This window comes from Pseudopodoces humilis, chromosome 20 (genome assembly GCF_049639895.1).
Source record: "Pseudopodoces humilis isolate 2021_Gansu_Grassland_sample_001 chromosome 20, ASM4963989v1, whole genome shotgun sequence".
NCBI classification, from domain to species: Eukaryota; Metazoa; Chordata; class Aves; order Passeriformes; family Paridae; genus Pseudopodoces; species Pseudopodoces humilis.
Genome location: NC_142219.1, coordinates 11,519,027 through 11,538,832, shown reverse-complemented (window position 1 = coordinate 11,538,832; position 19,806 = coordinate 11,519,027). Strand labels below are relative to the sequence as shown.

At 40.3% G+C, this 19,806-nt stretch overlaps 1 protein-coding gene across 3 annotated transcripts in view; it reads left to right on the top strand.

The window, feature by feature from the left end:
* CABIN1 (calcineurin binding protein 1) overlaps positions 1-18,280 on the top strand; it is a 105,107-nt gene extending 86,827 nt beyond the window's left edge. For 2 of the 3 annotated variants that reach the window (XM_014253947.2, XM_014253946.2), the window contains exons 35-38: positions 2,924-3,215; positions 14,502-14,666; positions 16,376-16,602; positions 17,104-18,280. In XM_014253947.2, the coding sequence (XP_014109422.1) occupies positions 2,924-3,215; positions 14,502-14,666; positions 16,376-16,602; positions 17,104-17,247 (828 nt within the window). In that variant the 3' untranslated portion in view covers positions 17,248-18,280. The remainder of the gene's footprint in view (positions 1-2,923; positions 3,216-14,501; positions 14,667-16,375; positions 16,603-17,103) is intronic. The other variant, XM_014253948.2, reaches the window with a different exon arrangement.
* The last annotated feature ends 1,526 nt before the right edge of the window (positions 18,281-19,806 follow it).

The following is a 19,806-nucleotide window of genomic DNA, read 5'->3' as shown; positions in this document are numbered from 1 at the left end:
AACCACATAAAACAGTGCTACAGGTTTGTCACTGCCTCTCAGTTTCTACTGTTTGCCTATGGAAAACAAGCTTTCTTATCCCTTACTTATCCCTTTGTTTAGCAGTAGAGCTAGATGGACAGGAAAGGCTTCTGGTAAATCCAAGACCTGCTGTAGTGGGTTTTTCTGGGTTTATTTCTCAGCTGGGTGTTACGAGGTGCTGTTTTCCTGGAGATCTGCAGGATGATGAAATGTGGCCCCATAAGTCCTGAGCAGTGCAGTTCATGGCACTCCCTGAGCTGCCTTTTGGGAGTAGCATCACTTAACAGATCAGAGGTGCTGGAATTCTTGCCCCTGCATTAAACCCAAAATCTTTTAAAGAAAGTGTGCCTCACTGTGGTGCTCATTTTAGCTTTGTGCTTCTGGATGGTCTTCAGTTTCTGAGTGCAGTAAAAACACACAAAGCAGGTTTAGATCCCTTTTCTTAAGGCTCTGTGAGGTGGAGAGCACACAGTAGCCAACAATGTTTTTTTTAATGCTTGGCTCTGATTTTGAATAAAGCTTTCTCCTTTTTCTTCCATCCCCACCCCCTCTTTTGAGAAAACAAAGTCCGTGTGATTTTTTTTTTTTATTTTTCCTCCCAAAGCCTCTGTTTCATTGGGTTGAAAAGAACCTGTCTGTTTACAGCAGCCTGAGACAACTCTTCCCCAGGTCACATCTGGAAAGTTCCCTTTAAGTATAAACACAATAATCTTTGTGTTGCTTTCTTTTGTGTAAGGCTGCACTTTTTGATTACACATTAGAATTTTTGGTCATGGTTTTCCTGAGTCAGAAACATCATGTTAGTTTCAGCTTTATTCTTTTTTGTAAATAAAATGTTTCAGTTCTCTGGAAAAAGAGCTGGGATGCTTCATCCTGGTGAGGAGGAGAATAATGGAGGATAAGGTTACGGGATTGTGGTCTTGAGCAGAAAGGAAGGAACTGGGCGAGAGGCACCATCTAAAGTTGCAGCAAGAGAAATTTGGATGAAGTGATTGGAAACAAATGTTCACTGGGAAGGTGGTAAAACACTAGAAAGGGGCCTGGAGGGGCTGTTGAATCTCCTTCCTCGGCAGTGTTTGGACTGGCCCTGGGCCCCAGTGAACTGATGGAATTGGGAACTCAGCTCTGCTTTGAGCAGGATGTTGGGCTGGAGACCTCCAGAGGTCCCTTCCAGCAGCAATTATTCCATGGGGTTGCACTCTCTCTAATAAGTTTTGTCTGAATACCATCCAAATACTGCCGAGTTACTTTCCAAATGTCCTCTTTCTGGCTCTGCAAATAGCTGTGCATTTTTGTAGAAATCCAGTTTGAGGTGCAGATCCATTTTTAACTTAGAGCTACCTAAGTAGTACCTTCATGTGTTTCTCTGGGAAAAAAAATTTGGATACAACAGAAGCACAGAAATGTCAGGTTCTACATCATCCTATTATGCAAGTTAATGAAGTGCATGGGTGTGAAGGGCTTTCCCTTTAAATCACAGCTGAAAACATTTCCTCAAGTGATCTCACTTGTGGTTTTATCTCCCTCAGGTTTGTGTGATCCCATTTGTGTGTTCAGACCTTTCAGTTTTGGATCTGCTTTCAGAGGCAGAATAGAACTTTTTTGATCCAATGTGGTAATTGTTGTGAATACAGCTGCTGTACTTTTTTGGTTTTTTTTTTTTTTTTGTGTACACATAGAATCTGGCAGGTTTTAATTGTATGCTTTTTAGAGATTGATTAATCAAGTTCAGGAACTTCAAAAATACATTCTGCCAATTATTTTTTTTAAAATGTACTTGTGTGCTCTCTACCTTTGAATTTTAAGTATGCATTCTCTCCACCTGAAAGTTCCTCTGTTCTCTCAGTGAAATTCTTCTGACTTGTCTGGCTTTGTAATACATCTTTGGTCATCTAGGACATTAGGGTCCAATTTGATTTTACATTTGACAGCTGGACCCTGTTTCTGTTTCAGACCTTCATACTCTTATCACCATGGTTAAAATGAGGGTTTTTTTTCTTGGTAGAGGTATAAGACAAACAATTAAACATCTGAGAATTCTATCTAACTGCATCTTTTACAGTCCAATAAATATCCATTAAATGAAGACTGTAAAGAGTGTAAAATAAATGCTTTCTGTGGCCTCACAAGCAAGAACACTTTATTTGACTACTGATAAGAATTACAGAGAAGATACTTGTTTTATGGGTACTTTTATTCCCTTCTTTGGTGAATTTATGTCCCACTTCTACCTTCTGTCTATATAACAAATGGCACTGCATTAAATTTTTAGCACTGGCTTTGGAGAAGAGCATTGCTCTTGGTGCCTCTCTCACTTGTGCGCAGGCAGCAGATCCTCCTGAGCCTGTTTCAACTGGACCTCAGTGTTACCCAGTTCTGCAGTTGTCAGGAATTTATGGTTTGGAGTTGTGCTGATCTCTTATTTCACAAGTGAATACATTTTTCTATTTTCTCCATTTCTTCTCTCATCATTCACTAAGAATTATTTCTTGTGATAATTGGCAAAGTCTCTTAAAGCACTGTAGATCTGTTTGTTCAGGTCAAGCACTTGTCAACATATTTTTAAATGAAAGAAATATGTTTCTGTTTCCAGGAGATTGTAACTCATGCTTAATTACAGAGTTCAGGAAAGCATGTTATGTTGTGAGGGATGTGTTAAATTAAACTTTGTAAATGTGAATAAGTGTTCAAGTGTGAGTTTGGGAAATAGACCATAAAGAACAGAAAAATAATCCATAAAGGAGAAAAGATTTCTTTGGAATAGTGATTGGGTCACTGTTATATTATATTCACTTTAAAGGGAGTGTTTGCTGTCTATAAAATGTGCTGTTTGCAGTACTCATTGAAGCAGGTAGCACAGAGTTAGTGACATTTTCTCACCGCTGCCCCTTTTTCTGTGCAGTCAACAGGGGAAGCACCCACAACCCCAAAGCACACGAAGGACAACAGAGAGAGCTTCTTCCCAGTAGCACCAGCCATGCTGCATCCCACCCCAGTGAATCCAGACACTGTGACTCCTGAAAATCTCCTGAGACTGAATGATCTGCATTCCAAATCCAAACCAGCCTCTTCTTCTTCATCCTCCTCCTCCTCGGCATCCTCAGTGCCGCCCTCACAGGAGTCCCAGCGGGACACGGAGCAGCCCCGGAGCCAGAGCACAGAGGCTGCCCCCGGCATGGGGGATGTTGCTCATGGTAAGTCTCAGCCAGGGAGAACATTCTGGCCTCCTCTAACCAGTTTCTGTGTGGTGAGTTAATGCCTGAGTTCTGATTCTGTCCCGTTTTCTGGTCGCTTCACCCCGTTCAAAAGGCTACACAGATTTTTGTCTTGGTCCTGAAGCAGGTGCACCTGCATAATCAATACATTCTTTAATTTGTAGGATAGACTAAAAGAGTGACCACTCTATGTAACTTGTATCATGAAACAGCAGCCTGAAAATAGTCATCTCTTTTAGGGAATTGAAGTCTCTAGCAGCATTAAAATTAATTTACCTTTTTTTTCTTCAGTGAGTTGAGGATCCAGTTCTTTTAACATTTTAAAAGATTTAAGGTATCTTGAAGTGATTACAATTAAAATAAACTGGTGAGCAGCCTACATCTGTCTTAGAAGTGCTTGATTAATATAATTAGCTGCACAGCTCTCACTGGCCAGCATCTGTGAGTGTGGAGATACATAATACTGATGAGCAATATTCTACACAGTCTAGAAAGTTAGCTTATCATCACTATTATATTTCGCATTTCAGAAAAGAAGCATCTGATGGGACCTGAGTGTTGGAATGTGTTATTTATAGCCCTGGTGTGGTTATGTGCCAGGTTAGAGCACAGGAAAGGACTGAAGAAACCAAACAAATGTTATTTATTCTCTAGCATGATTGTGTGATACGTTTATGAATGTATTATGTAATTGGTCCTGTAGAGTTTTCTAGATGAGGAAAGACTAAATGAGAATGCTGTAATTTGCTTTACTGCTGTCATGGCAGGCTGGCTCATTAGCAGCCCAAAAATCTCTGTGCCAGGCAATACTGATCCACTCTGGGGAGTGAAGGAAGGTTAGACCCAATTTCAGCCTCGCCTTGCGTGCCCAAAGAGGTGGTTGGGAATATTTGTGGGACACTGTGCATGTTAAGGAGGCAGATCACCTGCCATACCCTGTACTTTGCTGCAACTTTAGCAGAAACACTGTCTGAAAAAGCATCTGCTGCTGCCTGTGCTCACTCCATCTGTTCACAAGCCTGGGCCCAGCACTACTCACAAAATGCCTTAGACAAGTCATGGGAGCCCAGATAAAGTTATGAATGAAGCACACACAGAACAGGTATTGTGGAACATGATGCATGAAGATACAGTGGAAACAGTGTCCAGATTTGTGAGACAGGATGTTTTCTTAGTTTGGAATTGTGACTTGGTGAAATTTTTGTCTTTATGCCTTTGGTATGTCATTTCTTTCCTTATGTAATCAGCCTTGGTATTTGAATGCACATGGTCTGAATTCATCAACAGTGAAGAGCAAGTTAGGGAGAAATTAGCAAATTTCTCAAGCTTTCCCAATTTGCTAATCTCTGAGTACAGAACAAAACTGAAATTTAACATCTAGTATCAGCGGTGGTATTGTCTAATTTTCCTTTTTCACAATTCCAGGGACAGATTGTCTTAGGAAAGGAAAAGAGAAAAGTGGAGTGATGAGGAAGGGATGGCTTAGTCTGTGTGTAAATTACATTTGTTACTGTCCTTGGGAAGCAAAAGAATGGAGTTGCCTGGTGTCATAAGATGTCTTGTCTGGCTTGTTCAGCAGGGAGTAATTTGGGTTTGTGCCTAGACAACAGGGGAGGAAAAAATGAATCCTGTGTGAAGCTGTTATGTGCTTCCTAAGGAGGCTGGTTACAATGCTGGTAAGAACTCACACATTCTTCTGGTTTTCAGGGGCAGAACTCAGGAGCATTTCTGATGTGCTTTCCCCTCTGCAATTCCCCAGGCCACATCACAGTGATTGGAACATTTATTTTAATCTTTTGACTTTCTGGGCTTTGTTAAGGTTGTAGAGTTAGATATTGTTCATTCTTCTTTGATGTTTTCTATGCATCATCTTGGTTGAGGGAGATGGAAGGGTTAGCTGCCAGAATTACACCCCTGAAGCTGAAGATCAAGAGGCTCTCTCCAAAGCTCAGTGCTGAATGCATGTGTTGTACCTGGCTCTCAGCCCTACCTGACAGGTCATTTTTCTAGCTGAGAGAGACACCAATTACTGCTGGGTCCTTTCTTCTTTTCTTTTTAATTCTCCTGCCTTTGCATCCACTTCCTCTAAGAAGAATTATTTATAATTCTGTTACAACCCTTTTTCATCTGCCTTCCATTAGTTCTGTTTGGGTAAAAACTCCTCCCATTTTTAGAGTAAACTGTTTTCAAGTTTTTTGTCTCATCACCTCTACCTGTACCTACATATTCATGTGGAAGTATTACACATCAGAGAGGATTAACTGCTCTTGTTTTCTCTTATTTCACCCAGGAAAAAGATTTGATTTTTTTTTCCCAAGCATTGTTGATGCTATGCCACTCATTTCTGATGTAAATATTTTCCTGAGATTGTGTCTAGTGCATGACTAACTGGCACAGAATGCAGCGTGGTGGAGTCCAGCAGCAGAGGAATGATGGTGGCAGTTTCAGCAAGACATCTTCCTACTTTTTGGGTATAAATGTACTTGGGACTCTTAGACTTCCTAACTCTGCCTAACATTTCTCTGGGGAAGCTAAAATAGGACAATTAGGGTAAACTCCCTCCAGCCTGTCACACTGTTCCAGTATTACATGGCTCTAAATTGCTGGAAAATCTTGACATTTTCTTCTTCACTGTCCTTATTGCAATAATGATTTTTATGAGGAATGAACAGGAAAACATTCACATTTGAGTTCTGATACTAAGAGGAGGTTTTTATACCTGGAATTATTTAAAGTTCTGTGTTTGGCTTAAAACCAGCTATTTATCAAGTTGGAATATAAAATTCAAGTAAAGACTCCCCACTATTGATTTTGTCCATTTAAGGCATAAGCAGTTTAATATGAAAGCAAGGTCATGATAAAGCTGTCCAAATTTAGAAATTCAAAGCTAGGGAAGACAATAAATTTGTGTTGTGCAGGGAAGTGGTGTTCCATAAGCCATGGGAATCTCCTGCTGTAATTTCAGATGTTTGTGAAATGGGCAAAAGAAGGGAAGGAGAGGTGTAAATACAATTCAACCTGTAGGACTTTGAGAGTTTCAGAAGCATAAGAAATAAATACAAGTGAGGACAGTTTCATGGAAAGATGAGCAATGAAGTTAAATTGTTTAAGTGTGTGAAGGCAGCTGCAGAATCCTTGAAAGGCAATTAAAGAGCGTTTTGAAGTGGGAAGTCTTAAGAATTCAGTAACATTCAGTAGTGTTGGAATGTGACATTTCACCCTGTAGGATAACTGGGTGCTGGAGTCATAGGAGAACATTTAAGGTGTAAGGAGCATCTTTTTGCAGAAGTCTGCAACTTAGTTCATTTTAGCAACTGATCCATGACTTTAGGTTGATGGGGGGTTCTCAGAAGACTGAGGAGACTGAATGTTTTCCTAAGGCATCACTCCAGAGATTGTAAACCATCATTTTGCACTGACAGCATCTCTTTGTATTAAAACAATGCATGGCACAAGGGCCCACCTGGATTCCTTGTAGTTTCTAGATACCCAGGCATCAGTGGACATCCACAATTCCTGTTTCTGAGTGAAATAATGGAAATTGTACTTTGCCATCATAAAGTTGAGCTTAACCTCATTACTGATCTCAGTGGGTTGTGAGTTTGCTTGTCATGAATTTCCAAAGGCAATCACAGATTTTAAGAGCCTGTAGTTCAGTGTTTTGACAATTTTCTTATTACACAAAGGTATCTGGTCCTGTTGGCCATGCCTTATTTTAACTGTGCATTTCAATTCCAATTTTCATGTACTTTTTAAGTGACTGTAAGTAGTAACATTCAATCCTCTTAACTGCAGTCAGTGTCTCACCTTGTTTACTCTGTAGAATTCAAAATTGTGCTATAGAGCACAGAGTTGTTCTCAACAGATGACTCAAAAAAGATGAAATAGAGAAAGTCAGGCAGGCCAAGGACCTGTGGCTTCATGTGAGCTACCTTCATATTGCAGTTACCTGGCATGAAGCTTCCCATTAAATGCATGTGTTCTTCTACTCTGTTTTCCTGTGCCATGTGTGTGCATCTTCCTTTCACTACTTTCTGCTCAGTTTCCAGTGTTGTTCTGGTTTTTGACAGCTGTCTTCCTCTCTTCCCAAGGCTGGATTTCTCCTAGCCTTTAAAACCTCTTCTTTAAGTGCTTTTAAGTTTCTTTAAGCACTTTGTGCTATCCATTGGTGCTGTCCTGGGCTGGAAGCTCCTGCCCACGTGTTGGTGACTGAGGAATCATCAATGGGGAGCAGCCAGGCTTCCTCCAGTGAGCTCTGCATGGGCTCTCTCTGATCTCTCGCTGCTTCAGCCTCCTTGGCAGTGGTATTCTCACTTCCCCTTGTCTGATCCCTGCTTTTCCTGAAGCTTTTTATTTTTCACAATGGGTGCACTCCGACAACAACTTGACTGCTGAATGTCAGCAGGGGTTTCCTGTTTGTGAATGACTCCTTAATTCCTTTTTGCAGTGCTCAGACAGTACCAGTCAGTCATGGCTCTTCCTCTTCCCTTTGTACAAGTGTGCTGATTTTCCTCCTGTCAAAACAAGCTCATTCCAGAAGAATTTTTCATTACACTTCATGGCTATTTCTGATATCTACATTTCAGATTCCTTAAGTTTTATTTACTCAATCCAGTATAGTGCAGAAAATCCTTTGACATTAAAACTGTCAAAATTTTTATGTCCCTGTGTTGGATCAGTAAGAGCAAATAGGGCAGGGGCAGAGTCTGGTGAGGTGATGGTTTGGAGCCAGGGTTTGGTGCACTCAGGGCAGCTCTGGGCTCCAGGAGGCTCTCTAGCCCTGTGCACTCTTAGATCTCCCTGAAAATCCTGGAGAGTCATTGCCCTGTGGATGTCTTGCACTACTGAAACACCTTTTTTTTTTGAGATTTTTGTAAAGGAACATGGTAGCAATGCTGTATGGTTACAATATGGTTCAGTTTCACTAGTTTTAGATTGCTGTCAGCAGCATAAAATTTGCATATATTCCTGCACAAAAGCAGACTGAAGAGAGATGTAGTTATAAGTCCTCTGCACAGGTATTGTGTTGCTTACAAAGTACTTAGAAAATTGTGGGGTGTCATTACATTCACTTAAGAGATTTTTCTGCCAGCTGCTTTTGCTAATTTCCTTGTGCTTAGCTGGCTGTCAGGGCAAAGGAGGGTGAAATATTGATGGCAAAGGAAAGAAAGGTCTTACAGCTTTTGTTAGGTAACTCAGAGACATTTCAGAAGCAGGAGACTGTCCTCTGGTGCTGCTGTGATGCTCTCTAGATGATGTGTCCTTGCTGAATCAGATATTAAACAAATATCAATTAGCTGTGTTTTGATAATGCCATTTGAAAGTTCATGTAGTAGAGTATCAAACTGTTGTCTTTTTGATCTAGAACCATTGTTTGCTTTTTTAAATTGAAGTTTTGTTTTAAGAAAAAAAAGAGAAAGTTAGGATTGAACTTCAGGGTTTTTCTTTAGCCGAGTGCATTCCAGGTTTCTGCACCTCTAGGGCAGCTGGTGGTGGCAGGGAATGTTTTTGGACACAGGAATTCCACTGTCTCTGCTGTTAGACTGGCCCCAGCATGGCTGTTAGAGGGATCTGGGAGTTAATATGGGCCAGGGACTATTTCCAGGAAGCACTTTGAAAGCAGCCACCCCAGTTTTAAATTTTAGTCCCATTAATGTTCTGTGACAGCTGACCTCGGCATTAGGAAGAGTTTTGGGGTATGTCTCATTTGATTGTACAGTACACTCTCCCTGCTCAGGACCTAGTGATAAATATAGCACTGTGCTGTGCTATTGCACTGCAAACTTCTGTTCACCAGACTGCTTGAATTTCTTTTATTTCAGGGGGCAATAGAACTTGTGTTCTTCAGCTTTTCGCCTCCAAAATTACTCTGATGCTTAATTTTTAGCATACGACTTTGTGTGTCAGCTTTGAATGTAATTTCCTGCATTTGGCATTTCAAGTCAAATACTTCTTTCTACAGCTATATGCACTAAAAGCACTTGGCAGTGCTTTTGAGAAGTAAATTTCACAGCAGGATATTTGGAATGAATTTAGAGAAAGCAAGGCCACCAAGTGTACCTGCCACATCCTGTGATGAGCTAGGTAACCTCACTGCCTGCTGTGCTGTGGTACCTCGTGGCTCAAGGCTCTGTTGTTTCTGTGTTTCAGCATCCTTAACTCTCTTCAGCTGAGCCAGCCTGTGCTCCAGTGCAATCTTTCTGCTGACTTAGTAGCACAGCTCATAAGGAAACTCTGAGCTCCTTCAAATTCAGGCTTTCCATGGCCTTTGCAACTGCGGTGTGGGGAAAAAAGCTGTATTAATTCCCAACACACTGGCAGATGGAGTAGAGAAAATTAATTGTTTTCACATTAGTATTATTCCTTGGAAATGAGGTAAGATACTTCCTCCACTATGTCAGGGAGCAAAGGATCAGACTGTTTCCATTGGGTGGAAAAAAATATTGTGTGCCTTGTACAGTAAATGAGTTGTGTGAACAATTGTGTGTGCTGTGGGTGGCCACTAGTGCAGAGTAAACCAGTTGTTCCTGGGACTAGGAAGAGAAGTGTTCCTACAGTCTGAAGGCACACAGAATTCAATCCTTACTCTTTTGAAGTGGTTGGAAGGCAAGGCAGTACAAATCAGCTAAATCCTACTGATGTATTTTTTCAGGTAAATCCTACTGATGTATTTTTTCAGGTAAATCCTACTGATGTATTTTTTCAGGTAAATCCTACTGATGTATTTTTTCAGGTAAATCCTACTGATGTATTTTTTCAGGTAAATCCTACTGATGTATTTTCAGGTTTTTTTTGTCTTGACACAGGGAACTGCTGGGGAAGGTATTTTGCAGAGGGATGAAGACAAGTGGTGCAAGTGCTGTATTTAAGAACTTGAGGTTGTTGTCTGTTCACTTCTCCTTGTATTTTCTTTTGAAATGATGTTAATATTTTGTCCTGGAGTTCAAAGCTTGGCTCCCTCTTCTTTCCTATAATGAAGTGTTGCTTTGTGCATGCACTCTGTCTTGCCTATATTCTCTAACATATCTGTGCTGTAATACTTGAAACTGCTTCTGTTAGATACTGGAAAATGTTTTTTTCCAGGTGCTAGTCACATTTTCTGGGCTTGTCTTTCAGTTGTAATGTAAGAGGTTTGGTGCATGACTAAAGAATTTTTTGAAACTCCTTACAAAATGTTTTATAACACTAATGTTAATGCCTCATACCTGACAGCATGATGAAATCAAATTATTAAGCATTCAGTGCAGAGGGACCAGAGCAGCTGCTTGCTGGTTACAGTAGTACTGCTTTTAAACTTTCTCCACATCTACAAATTGCCAAGTGCTTATTTTTGCCAGTGTTATTTTTGATTTTTATGCACATCAGAATAGCAAAGTGAACGGTCTCAGTATAAAAACGGTTGCAGGGTTGTATAATCTGTGTGTTTATAGTGTGTGGCTGAATGTATGGAGTGCATTCTGTGTATGAAGAGCTGGGGAGAGGATAGAGGATATTAACTGTGATGAAGTCATGAACCCAGGCGCCCGCTATAGGCATCTGCAAACACTGGTTACCCTGGCAACAAGTGGGAAGAGGTTGGAGAGGAAAGCTGGAGTAGGTTGTTGCATTGAATTGTTGTCAGCTTGTTTCTTCCTCACTAAAGCAGGGAGATGTTGAAAGGTATGATGTCCCTCTTTCTATGTCGTGTACTATTTTATGTGGATTTAGGCAGTCGTTGGGAAAGGGAAGGCTAAAAAAAAATACTTGTAATTGAGCTCGATTGGAGAGGAACTTTTCAGTATCAATAGTGACGTGCATTGCAAATCTGTGCTTTTCTCTGTGTGCTTAATTTGTGTGTGTTGTGTTGTGAGAGTGCTAAATGGGTCTCCAGAGTACAGTACCTGCCCCATCCTCAGCCTGGGGACAAGTGGCTCTTGCATATTATATCTTCAGAATCTGGTTTGATTTTAAACTGGGTTTGTAGAGCTAATGTTCGAAAACCTGTCAAGCCAGTACAAGTACTGGGTAATACCAAAAGATTTATTAACTGATATTAAAGCTGAGCTTCTGAGCACCTTCAGAATGTGCTGCACTTAGAATCTGGTGTTCTTGCACTTGTGCAGAATATTGTGGCTCACGAGTTAGTGGAGTCTTCACCTCCCTGGGGAAAGTTTTTATTAGAAGAACTAGGACATTATGTTCAGGGCTTTAGCAGCATCTTCCTCAAAACAAATATTAAAATATTCTCTTCAGAAATCCGTTTTAGACAAATAATGAGGAGATCCAACTGTCTATCTCTTCTTGATTGTCCTTCCTTGTTTTGACCTTTTTGTCTGTAATGAAAAAAGAACAAATATCTATGCAATATATTAAAGTCTAAATTATGATATGTACATCGAAACAAGCAATTCTTATTGTTTTCAAGAAGTCTAAAAATATTTTGTGTATTAACTTTATTTTTAACTTGGTCAGTTGAGTGGCATTGTTTCTATTTAAATTTTTAAAAAAATTAAAATTGCACAGTCCTGAAGGAATGAAGTGTATGACCCAGTCAGGGAATAGAATTCTGTGACTGTATTGAACATCTCTGACAGCAAGGACTTGATTAACAGACAGTGGTTCTTGATTTCTATTGTACTGAAATGCACATTCTAATAGAATATTAACAAATATTGTTTCCAGAAGTGCAGTGATAGAAATACACAGCATGCCAGACTCCTGCCCTTTCATTTCCATTCACTTCTACATTAAAAAATTGTTGTCAGATATTTTATTCAAATTTAAATCTAATTTGACTGCACTGTAAAACTGCATCTTCAAAACTTGAAAAAATACATTCTGGAAGATGGAGATGTATATGAGGATGCTGATTGCTCTTGAGAACATAGACTGATACCAGTTTTGTAGCATCTTCCTAGAATTAGGCTGCTCAAAAGAGCTTTTGTCAGTGGGCCATAATTTAGTTAAAATAAAGTACAGCAAATCAGTTTAAGCAATGATATTTTGTATAATTAAACAAATATTATAATCAGCATAAGAAGTAGAGTTTTGTCATTAAATAATAATGCAAATCAGAGCTCTTATTCTGTATTGTGAACTAACAAGTCCCTAATATAGTTAAGGAGTAGAGTAGATACAAAACTGCTCTCAGTTAGCAGTATTGTTGAGGCTGCAGGATTTGCAGTTTATTTGTATATAGTTTTGTACCTGCTAAGTTAATTACTGGTTTGTATTCTGGGTTAATAAGTGAATAAGAAAGATTGTGTTAGTACTTACCCTGGCTGCTTTAGAGGGTGATTCTGGAGAGCTGGAGTTAAGAATGAGTTGACTTCTCCTCTGTCTTGTGGAGTAATATGAAATCATCATCATTTTCACATTGCTTTTCTTCAGATGCAGTTGCAATGTTGGCTGGTGTCATTGCTCAGGTGTCTTGTAGCTGTGTCAGTGTGGGATGGGATGGGAACTGGGATGGGAACTGGGATGTCAGTGGCATGGGATGGATGTGCTGGCCTGGGGCTCCTTTGGCAGCATGGGGTTAAATCCCCTGGGAGCTGCTGGCATCCTTCTGCTGTCCTCTGCTTCTTCACAAGGGAAACAATGCTTTGGGATTTTCCTACTCAAGATTCCTACACTTAAGCACTTCCTTCTGCGGTGTTTCTCAGCTGATTTGGTCTATTAATACATGTACAGATGCAAGAATTATTTTCCTATTCCAGTGCTGTATTTTGAAGTATCCAGAGAGAAATATGCAAGAAAGTGCTGAGAATGAGGACTACATTCATCTGCATTAGACTGTTCCATTTTGTGCTTGATAGTGAGTGGAACATCTCAGAACAGGAGCTGCCTGTGAACTGTGCTGTAGTGGATGACCTTTCCTTTTTGGGAGCTATTGGACACTTTCCTATGAGCAATCTCATTTATCCTAAGGCTTATATGAGATTTTAGCTACAAGTCTAGATGATGGGGCTTTTTTTTTACCTATGAAAATTAGTGGATGAAAGAACAGCCTGCTTTCCTGAGCTTTTTTCATACAAGAACCATAGAAATGATAACTGTAAAAAAGTTGCATCTTTCAAACTGCGTAGATCAGACTGTTAAGCTGTGATGTTTTCTGAAACAGTTTCTGCAAGGGGAACTCTTGTACAGGAGAATATTACCATGGTAAATTCCAAGATCTTCTCTATATTGGTGGAGATGGAGAAGTGTTTTCAACACTTGAGGGGGTGGGAGCAGTTTTCCAATGAGGAAAAGTTAAAATATGTATTCCTTTTTAAGACATTGCATGGTCAAAATCCCAAATTAATTTAGAGCATTGACATACAAAGAATTTTAGAGCAAGTGAGACTCTGAATATCCACTGCATGTGCTGGTCCATGGTAGCTGCCTGTGCACACCTTAGCCTGTGGAAATATGAGGTGACTCAAATTAGACTAGGCAGCCCTTTGTTTTTAAAAAATCTCATCATTTTTAAGAGTAAGAGCTTGTTTGTTTGCTTGAAAGGGCCCTGACAGCTCTCAATAGTTGACTGAAAATGACTCCTGTTAAGTACAACATGCAGCTCAGGGTGGAAGAAAGCTGGTTTGACGTTGCATTAATCGAAAGGCAGGTACAGCTGCTGCGTGATAACAAGACTGTACACACACATGGATGCTGAGTTATAAACATCCAGGTTCTGGACTAGCAAAAGGTGGGAATTTCAGGCTAATATGTCTAGAGAGGTACAGTGGACATGTCAGTGAAGAGTGGGCATTGAGTGTCACTTGATACTGGTTTCACAAGAAATGGATTTGGCCCTGTTATTCAACATTCACAGTGATGAGTCTCCCTTAGCAGTGAGCTGTGCTCAGTGCAGCAGGTACCTGTGCCTGGGGATCAGAGAGGGACCCATGGATCACAGCAGGCCCTTCATTAAGGGTGATGGATTTTGCTCTGCACGTGGCAGATTTTCCTCCCAGCCCTCCCAGCTCCAAAGGAAATGCTCAGCTCTCTTGTGTTTTTGCAGATGTGCAGAGATGACAAAATGCCAGATTCAAATTTTTTTTCCTTCGCTTTTTAAATGACATTTACCTTTTTTTAAGAGTTTGAATTGATGGCACCGAGTATGAAAAAGTTGCTTTTGCCATCTTGACTTGCCAATATTTAATTTCACTCGCTCATGTTACGGTTTAGACATAGAGCAAGGGTTAAAAGGATTTTTCTACCTGTTGGTTAGACAGCAAAAGGATTGAGGCTTAGGAGAGAGATCAGGATGTCTCTTAATCTGTGAATTATATTTCATTACTAAAGAGGAAGAAGAGCTTGAAGTGCCTTTGGAGGGGCTTGGATTTCAGCAGCAGGAGTCACGGCTTTGTCAGCAGATGAAAATGGCTACTGTCGCACCATCGCCAGAGCCTGTTTGCTGGCAAGTGGAGCCCGTGCCCAGCACAAATTCGGGACATGTTTGTACCCCAGGTAGGAGCTTCCTGTGCTTCAGAGAATTCTGAAATGGGGTGAGCTGTGAGTCTGCAGGCACTGATTGGTTGGACAGTTGGGATTGATATTCCTCACTTTCTCTGCCTGCCTTCCAGTCAAGTATTCCCGAGTTTAGATGTGTTCCTGCAGTGCCCAAGCTTCCTGGGCAGGAGCCCTGTCATCCCTTAGTGGTGATTCTGTTTGCTGCATGTCTGGCATGCTAAATACCATGGCAGCAACGTCAAATAAAAAACCTCCAGTACCAGCTTTCATGCAATATAGTTTGTGCATCCTTTAAAGCAGAATTTTTCTTTTAATTGAAGTCTTACATGGGGCAGTATGGTAACACTTTGGATTACACTATTGCGATATTTAGCAGAAGGAAATGGTTTTTCACAAAACTGACTCAGTCTGAGTAAACATAAAAACCAGCATTACAGCAGTTTATGTGTTCTATCCCTCCTCTGCCCTCTTCCCAAGAGAAGAAGTTGGTGTTTTAATTGAAAAAAAATGTAAAACCTGGTATTGCAGGCAAGCATAGTCTAGATATTCATGTTTGGGGTATCTTGTTTTTCCTTCTTTGTGAGAGGCAGATTATCCTGTGTCTGATTACTGTCTGGAAGGATTGGCTGCCCATGGAGATGGGTCACTGACCTTGATGGAAAGCCATGCCTCATCTGTTGTGGCAGCTCTTACATTCCTGTGTGCTGTTGAAAACATGCAATCCAATTTTACATCCCTTAGTAGTTTGCTGTACTGCTGCCTGTTTCTCAGGATAGCATTAGGAAACTGGCATTTTATTTTGCTGTGTGTAAGTGGCCATGTTGGTTCCCAATATCTGCCAGAGACAGATTTGACAATGCTGAATCTGAAAAAACGTGTATGAGCCCCTGTCGTTATTACCAGAGTGAGGAAGGCTCTGGTGTTTCCATTTATGGAGCTTCTAAAAAACAATTTTGGCTCCATGTGAAGCAGCATTATTAGTAAGAAATCTCTTTTAACAAATATTCCGCTTTTAACATCAGAACATTGTCATCTACTGGTTATTATTGTGTATAAATAATTTTGTAATGTGATAGTACCTAGGGAAGGGCTGGATCCTTCTTATGAGATGTAATCAATAATCACTCTGAGAAAGAGTAGAGGCCCCAGGCTGAGACACTTGGGAAGGATGTGGAAATGCTGCTAACTAGTGTGGGAGCCATGAGCACACCAAGGAGGGGTTTATGGCAGGATTTGAACAGAGTCAGGGGGAAATTCTGACAAGTGTTACCATATATTTTTCTCTCAATTGTTGGGGAGTTGCTCTCTCAGTAATTAAAGAGACAACGCTGTGGTGGAAGAAATGAAGACTCCTAAGTAAAGCTGAAGAGGTTTGTTTGTTGCAGAATGGAGAGACAGAGAATGCAAAGATGATTTCATCTGGCACAAGTGGGAAGATGGTGTTTGTAGTAGATGTAGATGGCCAGTGCTACACTACCACTTGTGCTTGGTCAGGTTGAGTTTCTACCATCCAGTAAGATATTTTTGAATTACTGCTGGTTTCCAGTTGTCATTATACAATTTTTTTTCTGGTTCTAAGCTTTGGTTATTGCAAGTCTTAAAGAAAGAGCCAGCCTTACGTCTAACAATGAGCTCTTCCGTCTTCTTTGACATCTGAAATCCTAGATAACTTCCTAACATATTTTTTCCTTGCTGTTTCTGTTTAGCCTCCAGTTCCAAGCCTGAACTCAGCTCCAGTTCACAGACTTTGGGAAGTCAGCAGAACAAGACAGATGGCACCCGAGTAAAAACTCGCATTCTGCCCAACATGCCAAAGCTTTTCATACCTTCATCTGTCACCAAATTTCCACCTGAGATCACTGTCACTCCACCCACTCCCACCCTCCTTTCTCCAAAGGGCAGCATTTCAGAAGAGACCAAGCAAAAATTAAAGGTAATAAAAGGGAAACAGTAATTTTTTAGATTATTTTTTTTTATCTTAATTCTCCCCTCAATAAAATACTTGTATGAAAGAAGCAACAGTTCATGTCCCCAGTTCATAACTGGAGGTAGAGAAGTAGTGGCAGGAGGTGCGAGCTGTTACCAGCAGGAGCCAGTTCTTAAAGGACTGGTGAAGTCCTGGCTGTGGGTGAAATCAGAGCTATTCTAGTCCCTATCCCTTTTCTGAGGGATTTGGAAAAAATGACAAAAATGGCTGAGTGACCTAGTGCTGCAGCCATTGCAGTTCTTAGATTAGTGGAAGCTACCAGAACATTAACTGTGGGGAAGCCTGCTAGTAAATGTTATGTTGTTTTACATTAGGATGACATCTTTTATCAGCACAAGACAGTTACTGAATGTGAAGGAATAGCAACCAGTGGGCTTTTGTCCCTGTGATCATGGGTTTATCCTGACTATTTAGCAATATATTCTCTCTCTCTCTTTTTGGGATCAGTCTGCTATTTTGTCTGCTCAGTCTGCAGCGAATGTAAAGAAGGAGAGCCTTTGTCAGCCAGCTTTGGAAATCTTAGAGACCTCAAGCCAGGAGTCCTCACTGGAAAGTGATACTGATGAAGATGATGACTACATGGACATATGAATGAATTCTGGCCATCATCAACACCAACCACATAACCATTCTTCTTGTTGCCAGCATCTCTGGAAGTTGAAACATCTTCATTGGCATTACTCCATTTAATTGGCATCATTGTGTTCTTCACTTTCATTACCTTTGTTATCACCACAACCACTTGTATTGCCTTCAGACTCTTCGCCATTCTCCCCACCGTGGTGCTTGACAGAAGGAATGAAATGATTGATTGTTTACCAGGCAGTTGGTTAATCTGGATCACGCTGTCACCAGGAACTTCAGTAAACACAAGGATGTTTTGAGCTGCAGTTCATATCTCTCTACTGTTCCTGCTTCTCCAAACCAGAGCCTTGGGAGTTACTCTTTTCTGTAGTGTTTTCTTCCTTTTAGTTGTCTTGTATTTTCCCTCTCTAGCTAAGTTTTTCTCCCAGTAATTCAGCGACTTGATGTCTGTCTAACCATGCCATGATTAATCCAACAGCTCCTTTTAAGGTGAATGGAGTAGGAAAAATTTGCTGAGCTGGTAGAGATTTTAATTGCATCGAGAAAGTCTGTGGCTTTGTCATAGGGCAAGGAGGGTGAGCTGAGAGTCTGTCAGCTCCTTCACACTGCTGGGTGCTTTGCTGGAATTTGACTCTTTCAAACAGACAAAAGAACCAGCTTTTCCAGGCAGACGGAGAGGGTGGTCTCCTGTTTGTGCTCATTTCACCAATGTATGAGGTCCAGCAAAATTTATCTACCTGAATGTTGGCTTAAAGAACTGATCTTTCCAGAATTGTCTTACAGTCCTTTCTCTTCTAATGCCTTGGACAAGCATTTTGAATTGGGGGCTAGATGATATTTTTATGGTGGTATTGAAAAAAAATCTTGAAAGATTTCAGTACCATTTCAGTAATGTCTGTTTTTTACAGAATGACACGAAAAGGTGTTTTTTATCTATCTGCAGAGGGACTGCTCACAGTTATTTATATGAGAAAATAATGGTAACAAAAATCCTTTTTTTTTTTTTTTCTACTGAATGTTAACTTTGTAAAATAATGAATGCAAACCATGCAAAAAAAAAAAATACGTCACACACTATATATACACCCGTGTGCGCCCACACACATATATATATGTGTATGTACATATATATATGTCTGTATATGAAAACAGAAAATGCATACAGCTTGCAATGTCGGATTTCTTTGTGTTTGGGGGGTTGGTTTTCTGTAAAATGCAGAGCTTTGTATAAACTTTTGGGTTTCTTTTCTAATAAAGTTGAAATGCAGTGTTGTCTCTGTTTGTTTGAGAGGGCACAAGGTGCCGTGGTTCTGGAAAGAGCACTGCTCCTCTTTCTTTTTACTTTCTGGATCACAAAAAGGGGTTGGGGGGACTTGATGGGAGCCCCTTTATTTCTGAGGACTGCCAGAGCTCTTGGGGTGGGTTTGGTGTGTGTGACCCAGAACCCAGTGTTGCCAAAGTTGCCTGCAATGGGTTCAGTTCCCCACTGAGAATTCTTTTTCACCCATCTTTGTGTCTTTGAAAGCTGATGAGCAACATAAGGGAGGAGACACCACATGGGGAACAGGATTACGCAGAATATTTGTCTGTACAAATTTGCACTTGATCCATTATTACAGTGATTGATCTAATTGGTAAGAATCATAAATGGACTGGGGATAAAAAGAAACTGCAGCAAACTTTGTATTGCAAGGTTGTTCTCAAGTTCTGGGAGTTTTGTTTTGAAGAAAATGTGTTTTACAAGGAAGTGAGCATATCCATTTTGGATGTGTTAGCAACTGTTTGTGTAACTTGTTCACTTACTACAAGTGACAGGTGAGGTGGGTGCAGTTGATGTAGAAAGGATGAGGCAGCTGATGGTAAAAGCAAACAAGTGTTTTCAATAGTAAAATGTTTTCAGTGTTTACTCTGATTTGCTGTAGGTTGTTGTGAATGCAGTGTGCAGCATACTGTGTGGTCACTGACAGGTAAAAGGCTGAGGAAGGTTCAGGTAAGCAGGATATGCTGATGTTCAGCTTTTTTAGAAGAAAGCACAGAATGAAATAAATCAGCTGTTTGTGAAAAATTGAAAGGGGAGGGTGTAGTTCTGAAAGGGGCTTTTTCACCCAAATGGAATACACAGACTGTTTGGCTAATGTGTATTCTTAATTGTATTGCTAACTTAAAGATCACATTTAAATTTTTAGATACACACTTTAGATTGGGTTTGATGTATAAAGCATTTGATTCTCTCATTGAATGTGATCACTGGAAATTGTTGGTTTTCCTTTAATATTCTTAAGGATTCCTTGGCATTAGGATGCCTGGATTTTTGTTTTTCTTCCAGACTTCCTAAAATGCTGGTCTCGAGCTTTCTTTTGAATTCTAGTCCTGCTTTTTGAGAAGGATTTAAAATTTTGCTGGTTTAGAAAAGCTAGAACAGTAAGGTAGTACATACACATGTTCCTGCCAGCAACAAGAGCTGCATTTGCTGATCTGCTATAAACTCATTTAAACCTTCAAACTACTCAACTGTACGACTTATTTAGTCCTATACTGAATTCTCTTACCTGGTTTTTCTTTTTT